We start from the raw sequence: 20,061 nt of genomic DNA, 5'->3' as shown, positions 1-20,061 counted from the left end.
CAAAGAAGGCCAGATTACCAGGTAAAGGTCACCTGACCCAGGAAGGAGAAGAACCCCACCAAGCACCTGCTGTGTGCCCATTCAGTGCCCAGCACCCCACCGAGCACCTGTGAAACTTGCCCTTCTAAGGTGGCCACACAGTTTGGGGAGAGGACCAGGGCCCATCTCTACCTGCTCACTCCCCAGAGCCCCTTCCCAAGGTCAGTGCCAGCAACAGCCACCACTAATCCTAGCCCTATTCCGGGCCAGCAGCATGCACAGCCCCACCCTTCCGCAAGTGTGCAACTGCAAGTAGGAAAGGTGGTAAGCCGACCCAGGCCCCGAGCAGGGCAGACACAACCTCCTGGTGACAGGAAGGGCCTGTTGTGGGCAGAGCTGGGACGGAGCCTTGGTGAAGTCTGCCTGCAGCTCCAAGCATGACCACCAGAGGACAGGGCCATCCCAGCCAGTGCGGGCTCCAGCAGTGCAGTCCCGGCTACCCACCTGCAGCTCCCCGGAGAAGTCGGGCGAGTGAGGTCGGCTGTGGTTGCGGAGGGTCAGACAGCCATACAGGCCGGGTTCTGGGACTAGGTCTTACTGGCACAAGGTACCCATGGGCAGCCCAGCGTGGCCCAGGGCACCCTACAGAGAAACAGCCGTGGTCAGAGGTCGGCGGCTGCTTCTGCCCAGCTCCCTCAGGAGGGCGGCCGAAGCCCCTCTCCTACATGGCCACCAAAGCCATCACTAAGACAAGCACCTGGCGGTCACCTCGCCTCTCACCCGGGGGTCCCTGCTCCTTCGCTGTACCTCCCCGGTCTGCCACCAGAGGGTGCTCCAAGAGGGCCAGCGCCCCTCCCAGGGCACTCGCCCCATCACTGGCTGGGAGGCGGGCAGCCAAGGCGTGGAGCTGGTCTCCTCCTCTCCCCAGGAGCTCAGCTCCACACAGGGTGCTGCAGCCCCGCCTCGACGTGGATCTTGCTCTCCCCCAGCGGCTGAGGCTTCTGGAATAAGACGGCAGAGGGTAGGGTCAGAGCCTGTGCCAGCGGAGAGAAGATTCCAGGGCTGGTCTGAGCACTCAGCTCATGCTAGCCGAGGACTACTGCACCCATATTACAGATGAAAAAACCAAGCGTCCCCAAGAGGAAGTAAATCGTCCTGGCTCCGTAAGTAGAGCCATCCCTGGAACCCGGAACCTCCCCTCACAAGTCAGGTTCTGCCGCACCATGTACTGGTCCCAGGACAGGTGCAGCCCCTGGCTAAACACGGCTGGGGTCTGTGTCAGGGCCCCACAGGCTTGGAGGAAGCTCAAGCCCCAGGCATGCTGCAGCTGTCAAAGGAACAGGATCATGACCTTGCAGGCTGGGGTCAGGGAATGGAGCCGTGGGAGCCCCACTTTCAGCTCGGCTGTGCAGCCCACGCATGCCTACCTGGCCTGGGGAGGCAGCCAGGCAGCCAGCCCAGGTGGTGCTATGAGCCAAGGACCTGTTGGCCCAGGTGAGCTGCAGGGTCAGGGGCTGTCCTCCATCCCATGTGAGCTGCACCTGCGTGGGACAGAGGTCCTGGCCACAGGCAGGGAGGGGTCAGGGGGAGAAGTTAACTGCTCCCCTCTACTCAACCCTACCTTCTCTGCGGGAGCCCAGGGCTTTTTATGAAAACCGCCCCAGACTCCACACCCAGTCCTGGGGTTCCAGATGCCAGGTGGACAGGCGTGAGCCCCACCACAGGTGGTCCTCCACACCCCGCCCCCTGGCTGCCGTTGTCCATCACAGCAGCCACTGTCCCTCCCTTCACAGTGCTTCTCACCATATGTCTTTTTCCACTCATTCCTTTGGCCTGAATTTGGGGTTGGGCCTCCAGGTACACAGCTCATCTACCATTCTCCATTTCAGAGGCAAAATCTGAGACTCAGTGGCCGGGGCCACCTGTGCCCTCCCCCTGCTAAATGCTGCCTGCCGCCAGCCACACAACCGTGGATGGTAACCCCGCTGACAAGCTTACAACTCACCTCCGTCGTTATAGCGGGAGCCTCCCGGGTTCGAGTACGTGTCTCTCAAAGACCACCCAGCACACAGCAGGCACTTAACAAGGCCCTGGAGCCCCTGTGGTTCCAAGGTCCTGGGGCCTGCTCCCCTTACCCCCACACTCCCCTGCCGGCTCCACTTGCTGCCCCTGCCTTCAGCCAGCGCCGTGAGCTGCACTCGCTGCCAGGAGAGGTTGCAGGGGTGAGCCAGGTCCAGGCGGCCGGCCAGCTGGCCTTGCCCAAGGTACAGAGAGAAGGAGAGCAGCACCTGAGAGGGGATGGGCCAGGTGGTCACCTTGCCCCGATGCGCTGACCGTCCCCCCGCCTATCCCACAACTACACACAGCCTTCAACAAGGTCAAGGGTGTGAGGATAGCTGGCCCCAAGCACCAAACCCCAGCCTGGGGGGATGCCAGCCCATTTTTCACAGAGGAGAGAACCAAGGCCTGGAAGGCAGGTGATGCCCAGGCTGCCATGAGATAGACGGGATTGGAAGCGGTAGGTGTGGCGGTTGAGGCAGAGTGTGCATGGCAGTGACTCAGCCCTCCTCCCACACCTGAGTCGTCCCCCACAGCCCCGCCCCACGATCTCCTGGTGCCAGGGCCAGCAGTAGGGCCCAACACGGAGAAGCTCTACCCACAACTGTTGCCACCACCCTGGGGCTAGGCACCAGGTTCCCACTTCATGTCTGGCCCTGGATAAGGCTCTCCTGGCAGACCAGGACCCCAAGGGTCGCCCCTCAAGCTGTAGAGTACAGCCCAGCCCTACCCAGGGCCTCTATCCACTTACCTGGTCCCTGCCATCCCAGCTGACAGCCAGGCAGTCCCGGCGGCTGGCACCCAAGCGCTCCAAGGAGAGGCCAAGGCTGCACTGCCAGGGCAGGGGGAGCAGCAGCTGGTGGGCGAGCTCCACTGGGCAGGGGACACACGGGGAAGGGGGAACAGGGGTGTGAGCCAAGGCTGACACCCACACCAGAGAGCCACCCTCTGACCTGCCAGCTCCTGGATCTGTAGCAGTGTGGGCCTGCAGGTGGCTCTGCTGGCCCAGGGCAGCGATGGACACATGCCCCTACACGTGCGCATGAACACACAGGCATCTGGGCCTACGGAGGCCCCACCCATCTCCTCCTCCTCCAGGCGTACATGTGGCAGACAAGGCCCTGGGAAGGAAGCCATGCTGGCGTCTGCACTCCTTCCCCATGCCCAGTGGGGCAGAAGGTTGGGCTCGGCTCCAAGCCACGAGGCTCCCCACAGTGACAGCCTGGCGGGGGAAGAGGGAGAGCCTACACAGGCCCCCATTAGAGCCCCTGCAGGGACACCCCTTTGCAGAAAGCCCTTGGAGCTCATACTTCCTGGCAGAGGCTGCTGCAGGAAGCCACATCAGGGTCACTGCCCAGCCTACCAGGGACCACCAGGTCCTGTCACCTTAGCGCACCCAGGACAAACCCCGTCCTCTCATACTATCTCCCTCCTCCTGGCTCCCAGGACTGTAGCCTTTGCAGGCCCTGCACCTGCTCTTCCTCCTGCTTGCACAGATCCTACCCTGCTCCCATGCTCCCTGCCCACTCCCCCTAGGGCACAGCCTGGGGCCCACTTGTTTCCTGTTGGATCCCACAGGCCAGAGCTCACAAATCAAGGAGGTGCCCAGCGGCGGCATGCCAAGTGTGTCGGTGATGACCCTCTCAGCTGCCGCCTCCACACCCTGCAGGCTGAGGTTTCCAGGGGGCTTGAGGAAGAGTCCTGAGAGGCTCCCACTGAGGGCCACCTCCCGGCCATCCCACAGCAGCGTCTGGCGCAGCTCACGGGCGCCTCGAGTGCGCCTGTATGCAGTCTGCAGCACCAGTTCCCCTGGCAGCACCCAGAGCTGGAAAAGAAAAGCCTGGATGGTGTCCCTGAGAACCCAGCGCACACCACCATGTGGGAAAGAAGGTTCCAGAAGGGTGGCAGTTCCTTGGGTGGCACCACGTATCCGGACAACTGCAGAAAATGGGCAGGGGAAGGTGTGAGCCACGGGAGGGAGGCCCTGCACAGAGCATGGCCAGTGCTCAGCACCTTGCCTGTGCCGTGCAGCCCCGACCAAGTTCCCACCCTCCTTGTGCCTCAACATCTTCACCTCTGAAGTGGGGGAGGGGTCACAGAAACAGCAGAGGGCACAGGCTGCAGAATGGACATGCTGCAGGGGCTGCCAAAGCCAGACTGGCGGGAGTGTGCCGCTCCCTGGCCAACTGCCAGCTCAGAGCTGCGTGCAGACAGCCAAGCCTGGTTTCTGCATCTCAGGGGCTCTGGGCTGGTGGCAGACACAGAAGGGCGAGGGGGCGAGTGTGGTCAAGAAAGGGGCAAAGGGCAGAGGAACGCACAGAGGAAATCAAGGCGAACGCCCGGAAGGTCTGAGGCCCACAGAGGGCACAGGGCCTGGTGGGGGCCACAGCAGCCAAGGGGCGGGCCTTGAGGGTGCTGCAGCACATGCTGGATGTGACATTTGCCCTTGAGCAGCTCTCAGACCCTCACCCCTGCATCCTCCTGGCCAGGCACACTCTGGTAGCTTCCTGCACTGCCACCTGGAGGCTCCCCACGCAGCAGCCAGTGGTTCTGCTTCCCCCCCACCACCACCCCAGGAACCCCCAGCACCAGACAGCGTCACTTCCTCCTCCCAGCTGGCTGCTTGACTGCTGAGTCCATTCCTGCCCAGGACCTCTGCACACACTGCTGTGAGCCCACTGCTCCCCAAGAGGCTCATGCTGACAAGTGCTGGTCCTTCAGGAGTTGCCCAGGCTCACCCCACTGCCTGCTCTGCCTCGGGAGTGAGTGAGTGAGTGAGTGAGTGAGTGTGTGTGTTGACAACAAGGACCCATCAGCCCTAATTTGCGCACCAAAGCAAGGAAGGAAGCAGAGAGCAGGAAGAGGCTGCCACAGCTCCTGCCATCCCATCTACACTTCTGCCAGCCCCTGCCCCAGAGGTCCCCCCCGTCCTGACCCCAGCTGGCCACACACCTGGGGGAAGGTGTGCTCCAGGCTGATGGTGCTGGCAACACTGGCCCTCGCAGCCTCCAGCCTGATGCTGATGTTGAGGCGGTACTCCTCCACGCTGACACCCAGGACACCCTCAGTCATGCCTTCGGGGGCTCGCAGCTGGGACAGGAGACAGCACAGCGCGGGGAATGGGGGCTGCTTGGCAGGTGCACTCAGGTACCCACTCTGCTGAGCAGCCCCAATCTCACGCCAGGCAAGCACCTGACAGGTGTTTTGTGGCGTGGGTGTTTCCAAACGGAGAGTTCGGCATTGAAAGGACAATGTGGGGTTTCAGGGAAAGTCGCAAATGTTGTAATGGAGGCGAAAACGAGGAGGGGAGGACGGTGAGCTGGCCGGTGAAGCACACACAGGAGTGGGGACGCTGGTGTGGTGCATTTGCGGGTTCCTTCTGTCCGCACCTTTCTCACCTCTGGAGTCTCACCCCTTTCTTAGTGAGATACAAGTATGCTCAGGTCCCTGGACCCTCACTGGACAGGGCCAGCAGCAGCTTGGGGTGACACGCATATGATGGGTGTAGCCATGTAACAAGGCGGCTTTTTGGGGAGCATCAAGTTGCAACCAAACTGACTCCTGATCCAAAATGTTTTCTCTCCCTCTCCGTCTTTCAAATAAAGATGAAAACATTTTAAAACATTTTTAAAAAGAGTGTGGGTGATGTTGCCAACAGACCCCAGACAAACAGGAGTGAAGTGGCAGGATCTCCCCAACAGGGGGCGTGCTCTGCACTTCAGAACCTTCCTGTTGGAGGAGGGTGTGGGGAGGGGGGTGTGGGAAGGGAGAGCACCAAGGGGCCCAGTGAGCAACTGGGAAACTGCAGCAAAGTTGGGGGAGCATCAAGATGGAGTGTGCACGCCAGAGGGGACAGACTAGGGTGGCATCAATCAGGGTGCTCTGGTCCAGGACAAGGAGGCACTTATGAATATACCCAGGGTATGTTTGGAGAAGCTGGGGTTCCCAAGGGTGGCTGGCAGACGTGCAGGTGTTAGCATGGGCTGGCAGGCCCGGGCTGCACAACCCCCTGCTGCCTTGGGCAGGACATTTGGAAGTGGTTAGGAGCATGGTCCATGGCGGAGGCTGTGCTGCGACAGTGGCCCAGGAAGGCAGGGAGATGGTGCCAGCCTGAGAGTAGCAACTCTTTGCTGGGAGGAGAGAGAAAGCAAGAGAGCGAGGCTGCAGCTGACATGATGTACCCAGCCCAATGCCCAGTACCCATCAATAGCTGCCCATGGGACCCGAGGGCCTGAGCCTGCAGCTAGTACCCAGCCCAGCACTCAGCACCCATCCATGGTCCCACAGCAGACCTAGGGCCCAAGCCCACAGCTAGCATCCAGCACCCAGCACCCATCCATGGCTCCATAGAGGACCCGCCAGGGCACAGGTCAGGGCTGGGCATTCCTGACCACTCCCTGTGAACCTTGGTTTCTCTGTTTCCTTAAAGGATCAAGAGTGGTCCTGGGCAGCCCTTCAGCACAGCCCCTGGGGGAGCCCCAGTAGCATCTACACAGCGGGATCCCAACCACCCCCTGATGTGTCCCCTCTCCTGAACCCTGGATCCTTGGGTACCTTACCACCCTGCTGAGCATGCCCACTGGACTTTTCTGACTCTTGGCAGCTCAACTCGCCAACTCAGTGGTGTGTCAAAGTGGCCGAGCCTCCCAGAAGCCTCACTTGGGCTTCAAATCTCCCCCCGGGCCAGCGGCCTGCCAACTAGCCACAGAAGCACGAGCTCCCAGCTCTGTGCCATCCCCCAGCAGGCCCCTGAACTGAGGGCTGTGACGGACAGCTGTGATGGAGGGCTTGGGACAACTGGAGCCCACGGACTCTCCATGCTTGAGCCCGTTCTGGAGCCCGTTCTGGAGCCCGTTCTTCCCACAGCCTCGTGGCCCTGCAACAGTTGCTATACCAGAGTGTCCCCCAACTCCACCACTTCCCCTACCTGCCCCCCACCCCACAGCACCACCATGCACAGGCAGGGTCACTTTATCCAGCCCCTCCCTCTCCCTCCCAGCAGTACCTCAGAGCCCTCCTCACCTGTCCACCTGCTTCTGGCCCCAGGCCTCAAGGACCAAGCAGGCCTGACCATCGCAGGTCAGCCGCAGAGAGGCACTCACCTCCTGAGGGATCCAGAGGCCCTGCAGCAGCAGCTGAGGAGTGAGCAGGGGAAGAGGCCCTCAGGGACCAGGCAGGGTCACCACAAGGCCTCACAGCCCCGGCCTGGGCACTGCAAGTGCCAAGGAGTCCAGCAGATCTTTCTTCACCCTCCCCACCCTCCACCCCTGGACAGCAAGGATGCACAGGCAGGACCAAACAAGGCATTCCTTCTAGAAAAGGGCTTAGGTGGGAGAGAGGATCACCCACCCAGCCAGCCAGCATCAGCACCTGCCCCGGGGCCTCTGTTCCAGGAAGATCTCACCTGGTTCGTGTGGGGCAGGCCCAGTCTCTGGAGAGCGGGCACCACGTGGCTGACATTTGCTCGTAGCTCCAGTGCGCCCTCCTGTGGCCAAACCATCATGACCACCACGTCCATGATGACCTCATCATTGCTACCACAGAGGGCCATGGTCGGCCAGGGTCGGCCAGTGGCTTCTGCTCCAGTTAGGTGTGAACTTCCGCTACCCTTGGCAATCCCCCTGCCAGCTGCTAACCCACAGAAAATGAGGCCATCTGTTCCCACCGAAGCCCAGCCTGATGCGCCATGGCCAACACCGAATGTAATCCAGCACCTCTCCTGCGGTCCACACGATGAAAACCACCCACCGGTCAGCCGGCACCAACATGTGCCAACATCTCGAGTAACTTCCAGATCCACCTTGCCAGGTGGGCGATGCCAGATGCCAAGGCTCACACAGCCCGTGAGTCTACTTATCTCACCTTGCTGAACTGCTGGTACCACTGCAATGGCCAACAGAACCATCAGACGGCCCACAAATGGCAGGAGGGAAATTCTGGGTGTGACCAACTGGTCTACTGGGACTGTGCTTGGGCTGCACGGTAAGCAACTACACAACTTGTCAACCCTTAAAGAACTGAGGGAGTTTTCCCTGTAAGTAATAGCATCTTGGGGCTGGCAGTGACTCAACAGGCTAATCTTCCACTGGCCAGGATTGGCATCCCATATGGGCACCAGTTTGTATGCTAGCTGCTTCACTTCTGATCCAGCTCTCTGCTTGTGGCCTGGGAAAGCAGTGCAGCATGGCCCAAAGCCTTGGGTCCTGCACCTACTGAGAGACATGAAAGATTCCTGACTTGGGATCGGCTCAGCTGCAGGCCACTGTGGCCATTTAGGAAGTGAACTAACTAGTGGGTGTACCCATGTGGGAGACCCAGATGGGGCTCCTGGCTCCTGGCTCTGGCTCGGCCCCGACTGGCCACTCCCTGCAGTTCTTTAAGGAGTGAACCAGGGAATGGAACATCTTTCTCTTCCGTCTCTGACTTTCTCTGTTGCTCTTTCAAATAAATATTCTTTTTAAAAAAAATTTAAGAAATAGTTCAAGACAGATCTTACACTGTATGTAAGAGCAAAATATAAAGCTTCCAGAAAAAATACTTTTAAGAATCTCAATTGGCAAAGCTCCTCAGGATACGAGAATCAACAACCACAAAGAAATAAATAAAACAGAACAGAGAACCAGTTCTCATCAGAAGTAAAACACCTGCCAAACATAACTTACTGATGAATACAAAAATAAAAGGCAAGCCACAAAGCAGGTGTGTGTCGCAAGACGTGCCCCCAGAATATTCTACAGTTCAGGAAGTGGCTCAGAAGGCTGACCTGACACTCATCAAGAAACACAAATGGAGTGGCTGTCATCATCGCTGTGCACACTGATGCCACCAGTGGGGTACCACGAGGTCCACACTGCAATCTAATGACATTCAACAGGCACAGAGAACAAGAGACAGAGACAGAAGAAAGAGGGCATGCCCCTTCCACTTTTGAGGTTCAGGCTTCACAAGGCCTAAACAGTCAGGGCTGGGCCAGGCTGAGGCCGGGAACAGGAATGTCAATCCAGGTCTCAGGGCAAGCACTGTGGCACAGCACGTCAAACTGCTGCCTGGGACACCGGCATCCCACATGACGCCAGTTGGAATCCCGGGGGCTCCATTTCTGAACCAGCTGTCTGTTGGTGCACCTGGGAAAGCATCAGAGAATGGCCCAAGTCCTTGGGTGCATCCACCCATAGGGGAGACCTGGAAGAAGCTCCTGGCTTCAGCTGGCCCATGACAGCCGTCCAAATGAAAGAGTGAGTTCTCTAACTCTACCTTTCAAATAAAAAATAGCCCTCAAAAGAGGGCACCAGTGGGAAGGGGTCCGGTCTTGGGGAGAGTTCCTGCCTACCCTGCTACCAGCTTGTCGCAGGGCCTCAGAAGGCCCTGGGGAGCTTCTGGAACAGTCTGCCACCGGACAGAGCTAGCTTTTCATGGGACAAGGGACCTATTTATTCCCAAGGGGCAGCACCCAAGCCCAGTGCCCCATGGTGAAAAGCAAGGGGCACAACCCATGTAGGACATGACCCTGAGCAACTGCTCCACTGAGCTTGATGACAGATGAGGTGCCTACATAAACATGACACATGGCACCTACCCAATAGTACCAGGTGGCAACATCTCACAGGATCACCCCCACAGCCAGCAATGCCATGTCATAGGACCACCATCACAGTGAGCTACAGGGTCTCACAGACACACCATCACAGCCAGCAACACCATCACACGGGAACACTAAACAATGAACAGGGTCTTACAGGACTACCACCAAAATGAGGGACAGCATATCACAAGACTGTCACAGCAGCAAACTACACTGTCTCACAGGACCAGTGCCACAGTCAGCAGCAGCGTCTACAGAACCACTGTCACAGCAGGCCATGCCTTCTCACGGGACCACCATCAGAGCAAGCGACACCTTCTAACAGGACCACCACCACACGTGACCAGATCCATAGGGCCACCATCACAAGTGACCCCTTCTCACAGGACACCCACTACAGCAGGTGACAACCTCTCCCAGAGCCACCATCCCGTCGAGCAAGTCTATCTCACTGTAACAGCCAGGAACACCATCTAAAGGACAGCGGACAGCGAGGGACCTCCATCAGCATCTCACAGGAGCGTTGCGACAGTGACACCATCTGATAGGACCACCACAACAGCGAGTGACAGCACCTCACACGGACCACCACGACAGCGAGTGACAGCACCTCACAAGGACCACCATCACAGCGAGTGATACTGTCTCCCAGGACCACCACCGCAACAATCCTCTTGCTAGTGACAGTTCTCGCAGGGTCCCAGCCACAGACAGCAACGCCTTCTCACAGGACCATCACCACAGCAAATAGCACCTTCTAACAGGAAACTGTCACAGCATGTGACACCTTCATGAGACCACCGTCACAGCGAATGACACCTCATGGGGCCGTGGTTAACAGACTCACACGCCCCTCACAGGGGGCAGAGACGCAGCTCCCAAAGGCATGGCAACCTGCACAGGGGCCCACGGGCAGCGAGCAGCTGAGCTGGGCCTTGACCAGGCCCCCAGCCCGCTGCGCGTGATGGCGAACTAGCTTCCTTTCTCAGCACCCACCTGGGATCCGAGGGTGTAGTGTGAGACACCGCCCCCACTCTCCCATCAGTATGGAAGAACTGAAAGCTCATTTCGCCCAACCACAGTCCCCAGGCACCCAGAGACAAGCGGGAACATCACTAGTGCCTTCTCCTCTGGCTCCAAGACCCTGTATGAGCAGGTCGTGTGCCCAGCTTCTTAAGTTCCCCAGCCCTTAGCCCACAGGCTGGCCCACTGCGCACAAGCCCACTGCGCACTTACTGAGTGTGCTGCCCCACAGGGGTATCTGGTGGGGAAATACCAGCCGAGGTGCCCACGCCCGTGGGCTCTGCTGACTCAGTAAACACAGCCGTGATCACAGCTAGAGTTGTAGCACAGTCCCCATCATTAGTGAGGGAGCAACTTCCCCCACTATTTTTAATTTAAAATGTACAACTTCTTTTCCAGGATTTTAAACAGTGATGGTAACCACATGTGCCCAGGGCCCCAAACCTCACCAAAAAATAAGGGGTGCTGTCAAAGCATGTGCCCAAGAGATCTCAGGAGATGCCAAGTCTGAGAAACTCACCTGCTGGCCCTCTCAGGTTCACTGCCGCTGCCTGGCCCTGAACCCACAGACCGAGCACCGCGGAGGAAGCCAAGCCTCACCCAGGGGCTGTGAATCTGACCCGGCAGCCTCGACCTTGGCACTCCTTCCTCAGCTCCCCAGGACACAGGTGGCAAGGCAGACCCCAGCCGTGTGTCCCAGGCTAGCCCAAGCTGCTTGCTGCTGTGGCCAGCCAGGAACACACTCCCTGTCCTGGGGCAGCTGCAGGTGTAAATGTCCTTCCAGACACCTGCCGACCCCCTAACCACCAGCAGTGACTCAGGCCCAGCAGTGGACACAACCCCACGAGTATCAGGCCCTGTTCTAAGTCCTCATGTACATCAGGGCATCTCACCCTCGCACACCCCTGAGGAGGGTCAGCCAGCTCTCCTAGCAACACAAAAAGGAAGGGATACTTGGACAGTGTAAGACAGCGGCCAGGGTGATACCAAACTGTACGGTCAGGCCCAGCGCAATGGCTTAGTGGCTAAAATCCTCACCTCGCAAGCACCAGGATCCCATGTGGGTACTGGTGTGTATCCTGGCTGCTCCACTTCCCATCCAGCTCCCTGCCTGTGGTCTGGGAAAGCAGTGGAAGACAGCCCAAAACCTTGGGACACTGCACCCATGCAGGAGACCTGGAAGAAGCTCCTGGCTCCTGGCTTCAGATTGACTCAGCACTGGCTATTGCAGCTTTTGGGGAGTAAACCAGCTGACAGAAAATCTTTCTGTATCTCCTTTTTATAAATCTTCTTTTCCAATAAAAATAAATAAGTCTAAAAAAGAAAAAAAAAGCTCTGCACAATCCCGACCTAAAGCCAGACCAGGCAGCTCCTAAGTCTGTGCTTGTTGAAACTCCTTTTGTCTATTTTGTATTTGGAATGGAGAGAGAGAGAGAGGTTTTATTTGCTGACTCAAGGGCTGGAACAGCTGAGGTTGGGCCAGGATAAAGCCAGCAGATGGGGACTCAACCCAGGCTTCCTTCGTGGGTGACGGGAAACCAAGTACTGAAGCCACGGGCTGCTGCCTCCCCAGGGGACATACTGGCAGGAGGCTGCCACCCAGGAGCAGAGCCAGAGCCCAAGTGGCAGGTGTTCTAAGTGGCACATTAACCACCGCCCCCACAGCTGCCCTAAGCCACCATCCAAACAGCATCTTGTGACTGACAGTCTGTCCAGCTCTATGGCGATTATCCCCGCCAGGGCCAATGTCAAGGTCCCCAAGGGCAGTCGCTGAAGAGACTCGGAGAGAAACATGCAGTAGTACACAGTGCCACCTCCACTACATGGTGGCTTTGATAACCAGGCAGGAACGACAGTTCTAAGGACCTAGAGGTTTTTGCTGCCTGCCAACCTGGCACCCAATAATGCCCACGTTTAACAGCCAGCCTGCAGGACATCTGAAGCTGTCGCTTTACGAGTGTGCCTGTCCGTGCTAGCTCTAGAACCCACGGCTGCACACAGTCAGAGCTTCATTAGTACCTGTGATCTGGGTGGCTATGACCGCTGCTGCTGCCAGGAGGAGCCCTCCCCGACTGGCTCACCCTGGGGTCTCCCCCATCCACACCACCAGGCGTCTGCCTCCCCTGCTCCCCCTTGGCCCTACCCACTGGGCACCCCCCGACACACTGTAGCCCCCGGGGTCAGGAAATCTGAGAGCCATAGTTGTCGGGTAACTGAGGACATCATGGGTGATGCTGGCGTGAGGCACACAGTGGCCTGTGACACACTGGACAGCCCCAGCCATACACATTCAGCCAAGAGCAATCAAGCCCAGGAAATCAACCAAGAAACCTAGTGGCCATCACCTGCCCCCTACCAGCATAAGCATAGCTCCACTACCCTATGTGCCTCAGTTTCCTCAGTTGCAAAATGGGCATGAGCACAAGGCTGTTCCTTGAAGAACTGACCTTGGCAAGGTCAGCAAGGCCCGGCACTCCCAGCATGTACTTGACTCGATGCCCACATCCTCAGCCCTAGAGCTGGCAATGCAGCCCTCATCTCAGGGAAGGGTCTCAGCCCCTCAACTCAGCGGTGGGCCTTGACAGCCAACCCCACTCCCGGGGATCACCCTAGTGGACCCCCAGCCTGTGATGTGCCACATCCCTGCCCGAGGGACAGTGCTCAACCTCCTCCCCGCACTGCACCTCCCTGCACGGCCATGGCAGCCTCACCAATGCTGCTGACCACCACGGAGAGAGGAACCTACCAGGCATGGCAACGCCACGTGAGTCCCCTCAGGCCACGACCGCCTTGTGCAGTGTCTGTCCCTGGACTGTAGCCCTGGGAACTTCAGGGGTTGGGGAGGCCTGGGTCCTGGTGGCCACTTGCAGGTGCAGAGTGTGGCTGGAGGAGGCCTGGCCCGAGCCCAGGGGCCTGGACAGGTGAGAAAACAGCTTCTCCTCCGCTTGTACCCAGCCTCCCCTGGGGCACCGGCTTCACTCACACCATCGAGACCTGCTCCCTTTCCTTGTTTTCACAGCCAGGTATAGTTGTACAATGCACAACGTGCCCAGCCGTACGTAGCAGCTGTCATACCAGACACCAGGCAGCAGGAGGTGTCCCATCGAGGCTGTAGGAGCCGCTTACCTCAAAGCTCCCGACTGGAGCCAGGCACAGCTCCCTCACCAACGCAGTCGCTGTGGCCGCCGTGGCATGGCCTGGTGTCTCCTCGCACTCATACAGCAGGCTGCTCTGGGCTGTATGGCCATCATCTCTGTCACCTGGATCCGGGAGAGAATGGGGTGATCGTGAGGAAGAACGGTGGGGTAACACAAAGGGCCCCTGGGAGCTGTCTCCAGATGCCACCTGCACTTCCTCCCACATAACCGAGACATCAGGAAAGAGGAAAGGACACAGGACCATCCAGCATTGCTGCTGATGAGAGACTGGCAATCTCCATGAACCTGTCAATGGGATGAGCAGATAAAGGGTGGCCCACCCGCCAGAGAATGCCCAACCCCATCAGAGGATGCCCACCCCAGCAGGGGACACCCAGCCCTGCCAAGGGACGCCCACCCTGGCAGAAGACACCCACCCCCACTAAGGGACGCCCACCCCCACCAGGGGACATCAAGCTCCCTTCAATTACACGGGGCAGCTGGCCACATCTTGTAACAAGACCCCAGTCACTGCCTGAGCCAAGCAAGAGACAGATGAGCATGTGACATGCAAACACACTGGCATCAAAACCAAAGCAGACCACCCAACGGAGCCGGTCAGCTCCTGCGAGGCACTCCAACAAGTGCACGGAAAACAAAGTTAATAGTCCACAGGGCCACTATAGTGGATCAATAGGCTAACGCACCATTTACAGCATCAGCAGCCCTATGAGCACACCAGTTCGAGTCCCAGGTGTTTTATTTGCAACCCACTGCCCTTCTAGGGAGTCCAGGAAAGCAGAAGATGGCTCAAGTCCTGAGGCCCCTGACAGCCATGTGGGAACCCAGATGAAGCTCTGGGGTCCTGGTGACAGCCTCAACCAGCCCTCGCTGTGACTGCTAACACCTGAAGGACCACAGGTGCAGAGGGAGAAGCATTCTTGGAACCTACCACCTGCATAAGGACAGAGGCCCCAGAAGGAGCTGCAGAGTGACCAGTCCCCTCTGGGACGCAGGTCACAGACAGGCCACAGGATGTCTACACCACACCAGACAGCCACAAATTACTGTCTCCCCCACTATGCTTCCCTGGCCCCTTTCATCCCTCTTACAGATAACTCAGTGTCCCCTGGGGTGCATGCACACGTCTCCTCCCTCTGTGAAGGCGACCCAGGAGCTCCCAAGCCTGCCCACTCTGGGGGTGTTCACCCTTGCTCCCACAATGCCCGGAGGCAAGGTGGGAACCACATAGACCTTCCCTCCTGCGTGGGGCCACAGGACCCAGAATAGGGGACAGCTGCTGGTGGGAACCACAGAGCAAGTCAAGGTAGGAGGGCCTTCCTGGGGTGTAGGATGCCCAGACTGGGGCTGGGGGGGGGGGAGCCCCACCACCTCAACAGGAGAAGACCCCAGGTGGAAGCTTGGAGGCCATGAGTGACCCACCTCTGCTTCCCCAGGGAGGCCCTGCCCCCTCCTCTCCTGCTTCAGCTGGGGGGTGTGCCCCACCAAGGCAGACAGCTTGGAGTTGGGGGAGGGGAGGGGCCCAGGCCTGGGCGGGAGAAAAGCTCATGACGCCGCCCCTTCCAGAATAGCATGTGTCAATGCGGCCTTGGGGGCCGTCGCCCCTGCCCCAGACTTAGCATTTCTGATGAGGAGCTGGGCACAATGGCCCCTTGGAGGAGACCCTCCCGGGCCTTTCAGCGGGGAGCCATCTGCCCCTGGACCCCTGGACAAAGCCTTTAGTTTTCCAACAAATGAATTTGCAATATAAAAAGGCAGAGGAATCAGTGGTGAGGCTGTCTCCCGGCTGCTGGGCTGGGAGGCCACTGAGGCGCGGACAGGAAGTCCTGGGAAACGGCATGGACAGAGAATTCCAGGCTGGGTCACCGCGGGTGGGGTGGGAGAGGACCTGGGCAGCGTGGGGGAAGGGAGCAGGCAGTCCCCACCCAGCACTACCTTGCAGAGAGTACTTGGGAATGGGGGTCCCACTGCAATGCGGAGCAGACACTGGGGTTGGATGAGGCGGGGGGAGGGCCCCCTCACCCCCTGTCACTTCTTGGATAAGAGAGGGGCCCCTGTCACTTCTTGGGACCTGTGGCTGGGCATCTTACCCCCAACTCTCTGACTCCTCCAGAAGCTGCACTTCAGACCCCACGATGGACCACACCTGGAGGTCCTGGAACTGAAGCAGAAAGTACTGTGAGCCTGGGACACCCCGAATCATCACCCCCAGTCACACAGGACCCTCAGCACAAGACCCCTCCCTTGTACAAAGTTCTAGCTTCTGGTGGCAGACACTGAATTCTAAGGGGCAAGGGCTGAAATGGCCAAGTTTCTATTGCTGCTTGCTACAGGTCTGCCAAGCTCTCACTTGGCCAACTAAGACCCGGGCACTGGGTGTGTGGGGCTCCTGTGACCACCCAGCACCGACAGAGGCAGGCTGGGACCATGTGCGAGAGCCCAGCCCAGGAGGAATGCAAGCCTGGCATGGGCCAGTGCCACTATGGTGTGCCCATGTGTACACACGCATGTGCTTGGTGCAAAAGACTAGCTCAAAGGGAAAAGTTACAATCCTTGCCACCTCCTCAATACCACTGATTTCACTCAAAATAAACAAACAAAGCAATCAAGAAACATGATGCCTTAGCCTCTGGAATAGGCTCCCAGCAGAAGTTAGGGGCTGCACAGAGACCTCCATTCGCCTCCCACTCCCACCCATGCCCACGACCTGTCCAGAGGGGCCCACGTGTCATAGAGAATGGTCCCACGTGGACACAGCAGGGTTACACACCCAGGGTGCATGCTAAGCATCACTCTTGGGGTTCTCTGATCTTGAGTTTGGGTCCACTCCTAGAGCACGGTGCACGGTCATTCACCTTCCCCGAAGCCCAGTGCCCAGGCCCGTAGCAGGTTCAATCACTGCTTGCAATACCAGCAGCCTGCATCAGGCACCAGCCCAAGTGCTGGCTGCTCCTCTCTTGATTCAGCTTCCTGCTACTGTGCCAGGGAGATCAGGAGGGGATTGCCCAAGGGACCCTTGCACCCACATGGGAGATCCAGATGGAGCCTCCTGGCGCCAGCTGTCTACAGCCATTTGAAGAGTAAAGCAGCAGATAAAAGATCAGTCACCCCTTCTCTTTCATGTTTCAAATAAATCAATTTTTTTTAAAGATTTATCTTTATTATTTTTTTATTGGAAAGGCGGATATACAGAGAGGAGAGACAGAGAGGAAGATCTTCCATCCGATGATTCACTACCCAAGTGAGCGCAATGGCCGATACTATGCCGATCCAAAGCCAGGAGCCTCTTCTGGGTCTCCCATGCAGGTGCAGGGTCCCAAAGCTCTGGCCCGTCCTCGACTGCTTTCCCAGGCCACAGGCAGGGAGCTGGAAGGGAAGCAGGGCTGCTGGGATTAGAACTGGCATCCATATGGGATCCCGGGTGTGCAAGGCGAGGACCTTAACCACTGCGCCACCGCGCTGGGCCCAAATCAATCTTTTTTAAAGATGTATTTGTTTTTATTGGAAAGGCAGATTTACAGAGAGGAGAGACAGAAAGATTTTCCCTGTGCTGGTTCACTCTCCAAGTGGCCACAATGGCCAGAGCTGTGCTGATCTAAAACCAGCAGCTAGAAGCTTCTCTGGGTCTCCCACGCGGGTGCAGAGTCCCAAGGCTTTGGGCTGTAATCAGCTGCGTTCCCAGGCAGGGAGCTGGATGGGAAGTGGGGCAGGTAAGACACAAGCCATCACCCATATAGGATCCTGGGCATGCAAGGAGAGATATTAGCCACTGAGCCAACATGCCAGACCCAAAATAAATGAAAGTCAATAATAAAACTCAATCTTGTGTTGCCTTAAACCAACTCCCCACCCCTCAACAACAACTGAAAAAAAGTAGCCATCATCCCCCACGCTGGAAAGCCTGGCATAAACCCCCATCTGATTGGCATTTGGATGCCTTCCCAGGTCCCAATTCCCTTGGCAGCATCACCATCACCACTCAGGGTCTCTCACCTGCTATCCATGGAAACTTACCCTACAAGTTTGCAAAGGTGGGGGCACAGAAGATTCAGGAGGAAAAAAACTGAGTTGTACATGTAAAAATGGTTAAGTAGGCAGGCCCGGCACAGCAGCTTAGCAGCTAAAGTTCTGACCTTGCATGTGCCAGGATCCCATGTGGGCGCCAGTTCTAACCCCGGCTGCTCCACTTCCCTTCCAGCTCCCTGCCTGTGGCCTGGGAAAGCCTTGGGACCCTGTACCCACTTGGGAGACCCAGAAGAAGCTCCTGGCTCCTGGCTTTAGATTGGTGCAGCTCCAGCCATTGCAGCCACTTGGGAAGTGAACCATCAGATGGAAGAACTTCCTCTCTGTCTCTCTTCTCTGCACATCTTTGTAATAAAAATAAATGTCCAAAATCAAAAATTCACTCTATACTTCATGTACTAAAAATCTATGTGATTGGCTGCCCTAAGTGGCTGTAGGTTCTCCATTTTCACCCCCCCCCCCAATTGTTGAAATAAACCAATGCTTTATACTATTGCTTTCATTTGACATTATCAGCATTTCTTAAATGCTGATAGCAAAGCAAAAAAATGAATAAAACTGCAGCAGTGATGCAAGTTGCTTAGTGAAAACTGGCCCAGCAAGGGGGCGGGGGATCCGACTGGTGTTCTGATGGATGTTAAAAAGCGGCCAAGACCCTGAGGCAGCGGCAGCTCTGGCTCGAATACAGGCATGTTGAGGACATTAAGGATGCAGAGGCCCCCTGAGCCGCCCATGTAGGACCTGTTCCTTTGGCTAAGGCGAAAGCACAACAAAGCAGTTTTTGAAAAACTGTTGTCAGGACACACTCCAGTCGGTTCAAAAATGTCTCACAAGTCCAAGACCAGACCTCAGTGGACGCTAATGGCCATTCGGAAGAGGTGGGAAGCAGGAGGCTTTCTCCAGGAAGTACATGAGTCATCAGAAGGGCCAGAGGACAATGGGCGGGCCTGGCCACTCACAGGGACAGGCGAGTTTATGGAAAGTGGTGATGAAGAGAAACCTGAAACCACCAAGTGATGCCAGCTCAGGATTCCGCCAGGCTACCACCACTGCCCCCGACCCCATACCTCTCTCACTGGCACTTGTAGAGCCTCCACTTCCAGAGCAGGCCCCACTCAGGCCTTGATTCCCACCCAAATTTGTGTCTAAAGGCATGGACTTAGTTTGACTTTGCTAACCTTTGGCACCTGCAGGCTGGACCCTCCACCTGCCCCTAGGCACCCCTTGTCCCCATTCTGTGGCTCTTGTCTACAAGCAACAGCCCTAGACAGACACACACACCTTCCCCAGCCCCTGAGACTACACCACTAAGTCACTGTAGGAAATGGTACCACATCCTACAACCAACAAGGCACCATAGTTCCTGTTCCTCTCCTGACCTCACCTGCCTGGTGTGATGAGTACTTCAATGGGGGGCACTGGGGGCTAGGACTTCCCCTCAGCCCTCCCAGCGCATCTCCCAGCTGCCCAGGGACACTCATCTGTAAGAACATTTGGCACGGGCCAAGCACATCCAGGACCACCAAGCCCTGGAGGCCAAGGCCACTACCTTCCATGGGGATGCCCTGCAGGCCGGTGCTGGTGTTGGTGGCAAAGCGATAGATATATCTGGTGTCCACGGGCAGGTGGGGCCCATCCAACCTTGGAAGGCAGATGGGAGCAGAGGCTCAACACAGCACCCTGGCACCGACCTCAACCTCACCTCAACTATTTCAAGTCCTTGCTCCCCCTTTCCTTTTGTCACCTAGGTCTCAAGCAGCCAGCTCCCAGTCTATGGGATGCCTGGGCAGTGCACAGCCCTGTAAGGACTGGAGACAAGGAGAAACCTAGCAGTTAGCACTTGATCAGCATGCGTCGCCATGATTGCAGGCTGGGCTGTTTCCTGAGAGCGCCACACTTGCCAGGCCTTCTCAATGCCGCTGATGCTTGAGGCTGGACAATCCTGCTATGGAAGGGGTCCAGCAGCACCCCGGCCTCTGTCTCCTTGGTGATGGTCACACAGCCAAAAATGTCTCCTGCCAACATCAAGTGGGAGGAACAATATCACCCCAACTGACCACCAGTGGTCTACATTTCCATGAACTCATTTCAACCTCATGAGCAATGCTGTAGTGAGTCCTATCTTGTCCACTCTCCCAAAGCAGAGGCCAAGGCCCAGGCAGGCCCAGAGACCTTGCACGACCACCAGTTTCCCCTTGATCTCCCCTCAACCCATCCACAACCGGTGAGGGCAGCCGG

At 57.7% G+C, this 20,061-nt stretch overlaps 1 protein-coding gene across 1 annotated transcript; it reads right to left on the bottom strand.

The window, feature by feature from the left end:
* Positions 1 to 3,341: 3,341 nt before the first annotated feature.
* On the bottom strand, positions 3,342 to 5,123 carry LOC121151877. The gene is made up of 3 exons (XM_040973729.1): positions 4,990 to 5,123; positions 3,561 to 3,862; positions 3,342 to 3,396 (listed from the first exon to the last, which is right to left on the bottom strand). The coding sequence occupies exons 1-3, from the start codon at positions 5,107 to 5,109 to the stop codon at positions 3,342 to 3,344; spliced, it is 477 nt and encodes a 158-aa protein (XP_040829663.1). The 5' UTR covers positions 5,110 to 5,123.
* Positions 5,124 to 20,061: the final 14,938 nt, after the last annotated feature.

This window comes from Ochotona curzoniae, unplaced genomic scaffold, assembly GCF_017591425.1.
Source record: "Ochotona curzoniae isolate NIBS_2020 unplaced genomic scaffold, NIBS_Ocur_1.0 contig_2321, whole genome shotgun sequence".
NCBI lineage: Eukaryota > Metazoa > Chordata > Mammalia > Lagomorpha > Ochotonidae > Ochotona > Ochotona curzoniae.
This window is presented reverse-complemented; position numbering and strand designations above follow the sequence as displayed.

Coding starts and splice junctions, on each gene's coding strand:
- LOC121151877 (XM_040973729.1), bottom strand. CDS start 5,109: ATGACTGAGGGTGTCCTGGGTGTCAGCGTGGAGGAGTACCGCCTCAAC. Junction 3,863..4,989: donor TGGAGCACACCTTCCCCCAG/GTGTGTGGCCAG, acceptor TTTCTTTTCCAG/CTCTGGGTGCTGCCAGGGGA. Junction 3,397..3,560: donor CTGTGCCCTAGGGGGAGTGG/GCAGGGAGCATG, acceptor GGTCCCTGGTAG/GCTGGGCAGTGACCCTGATG.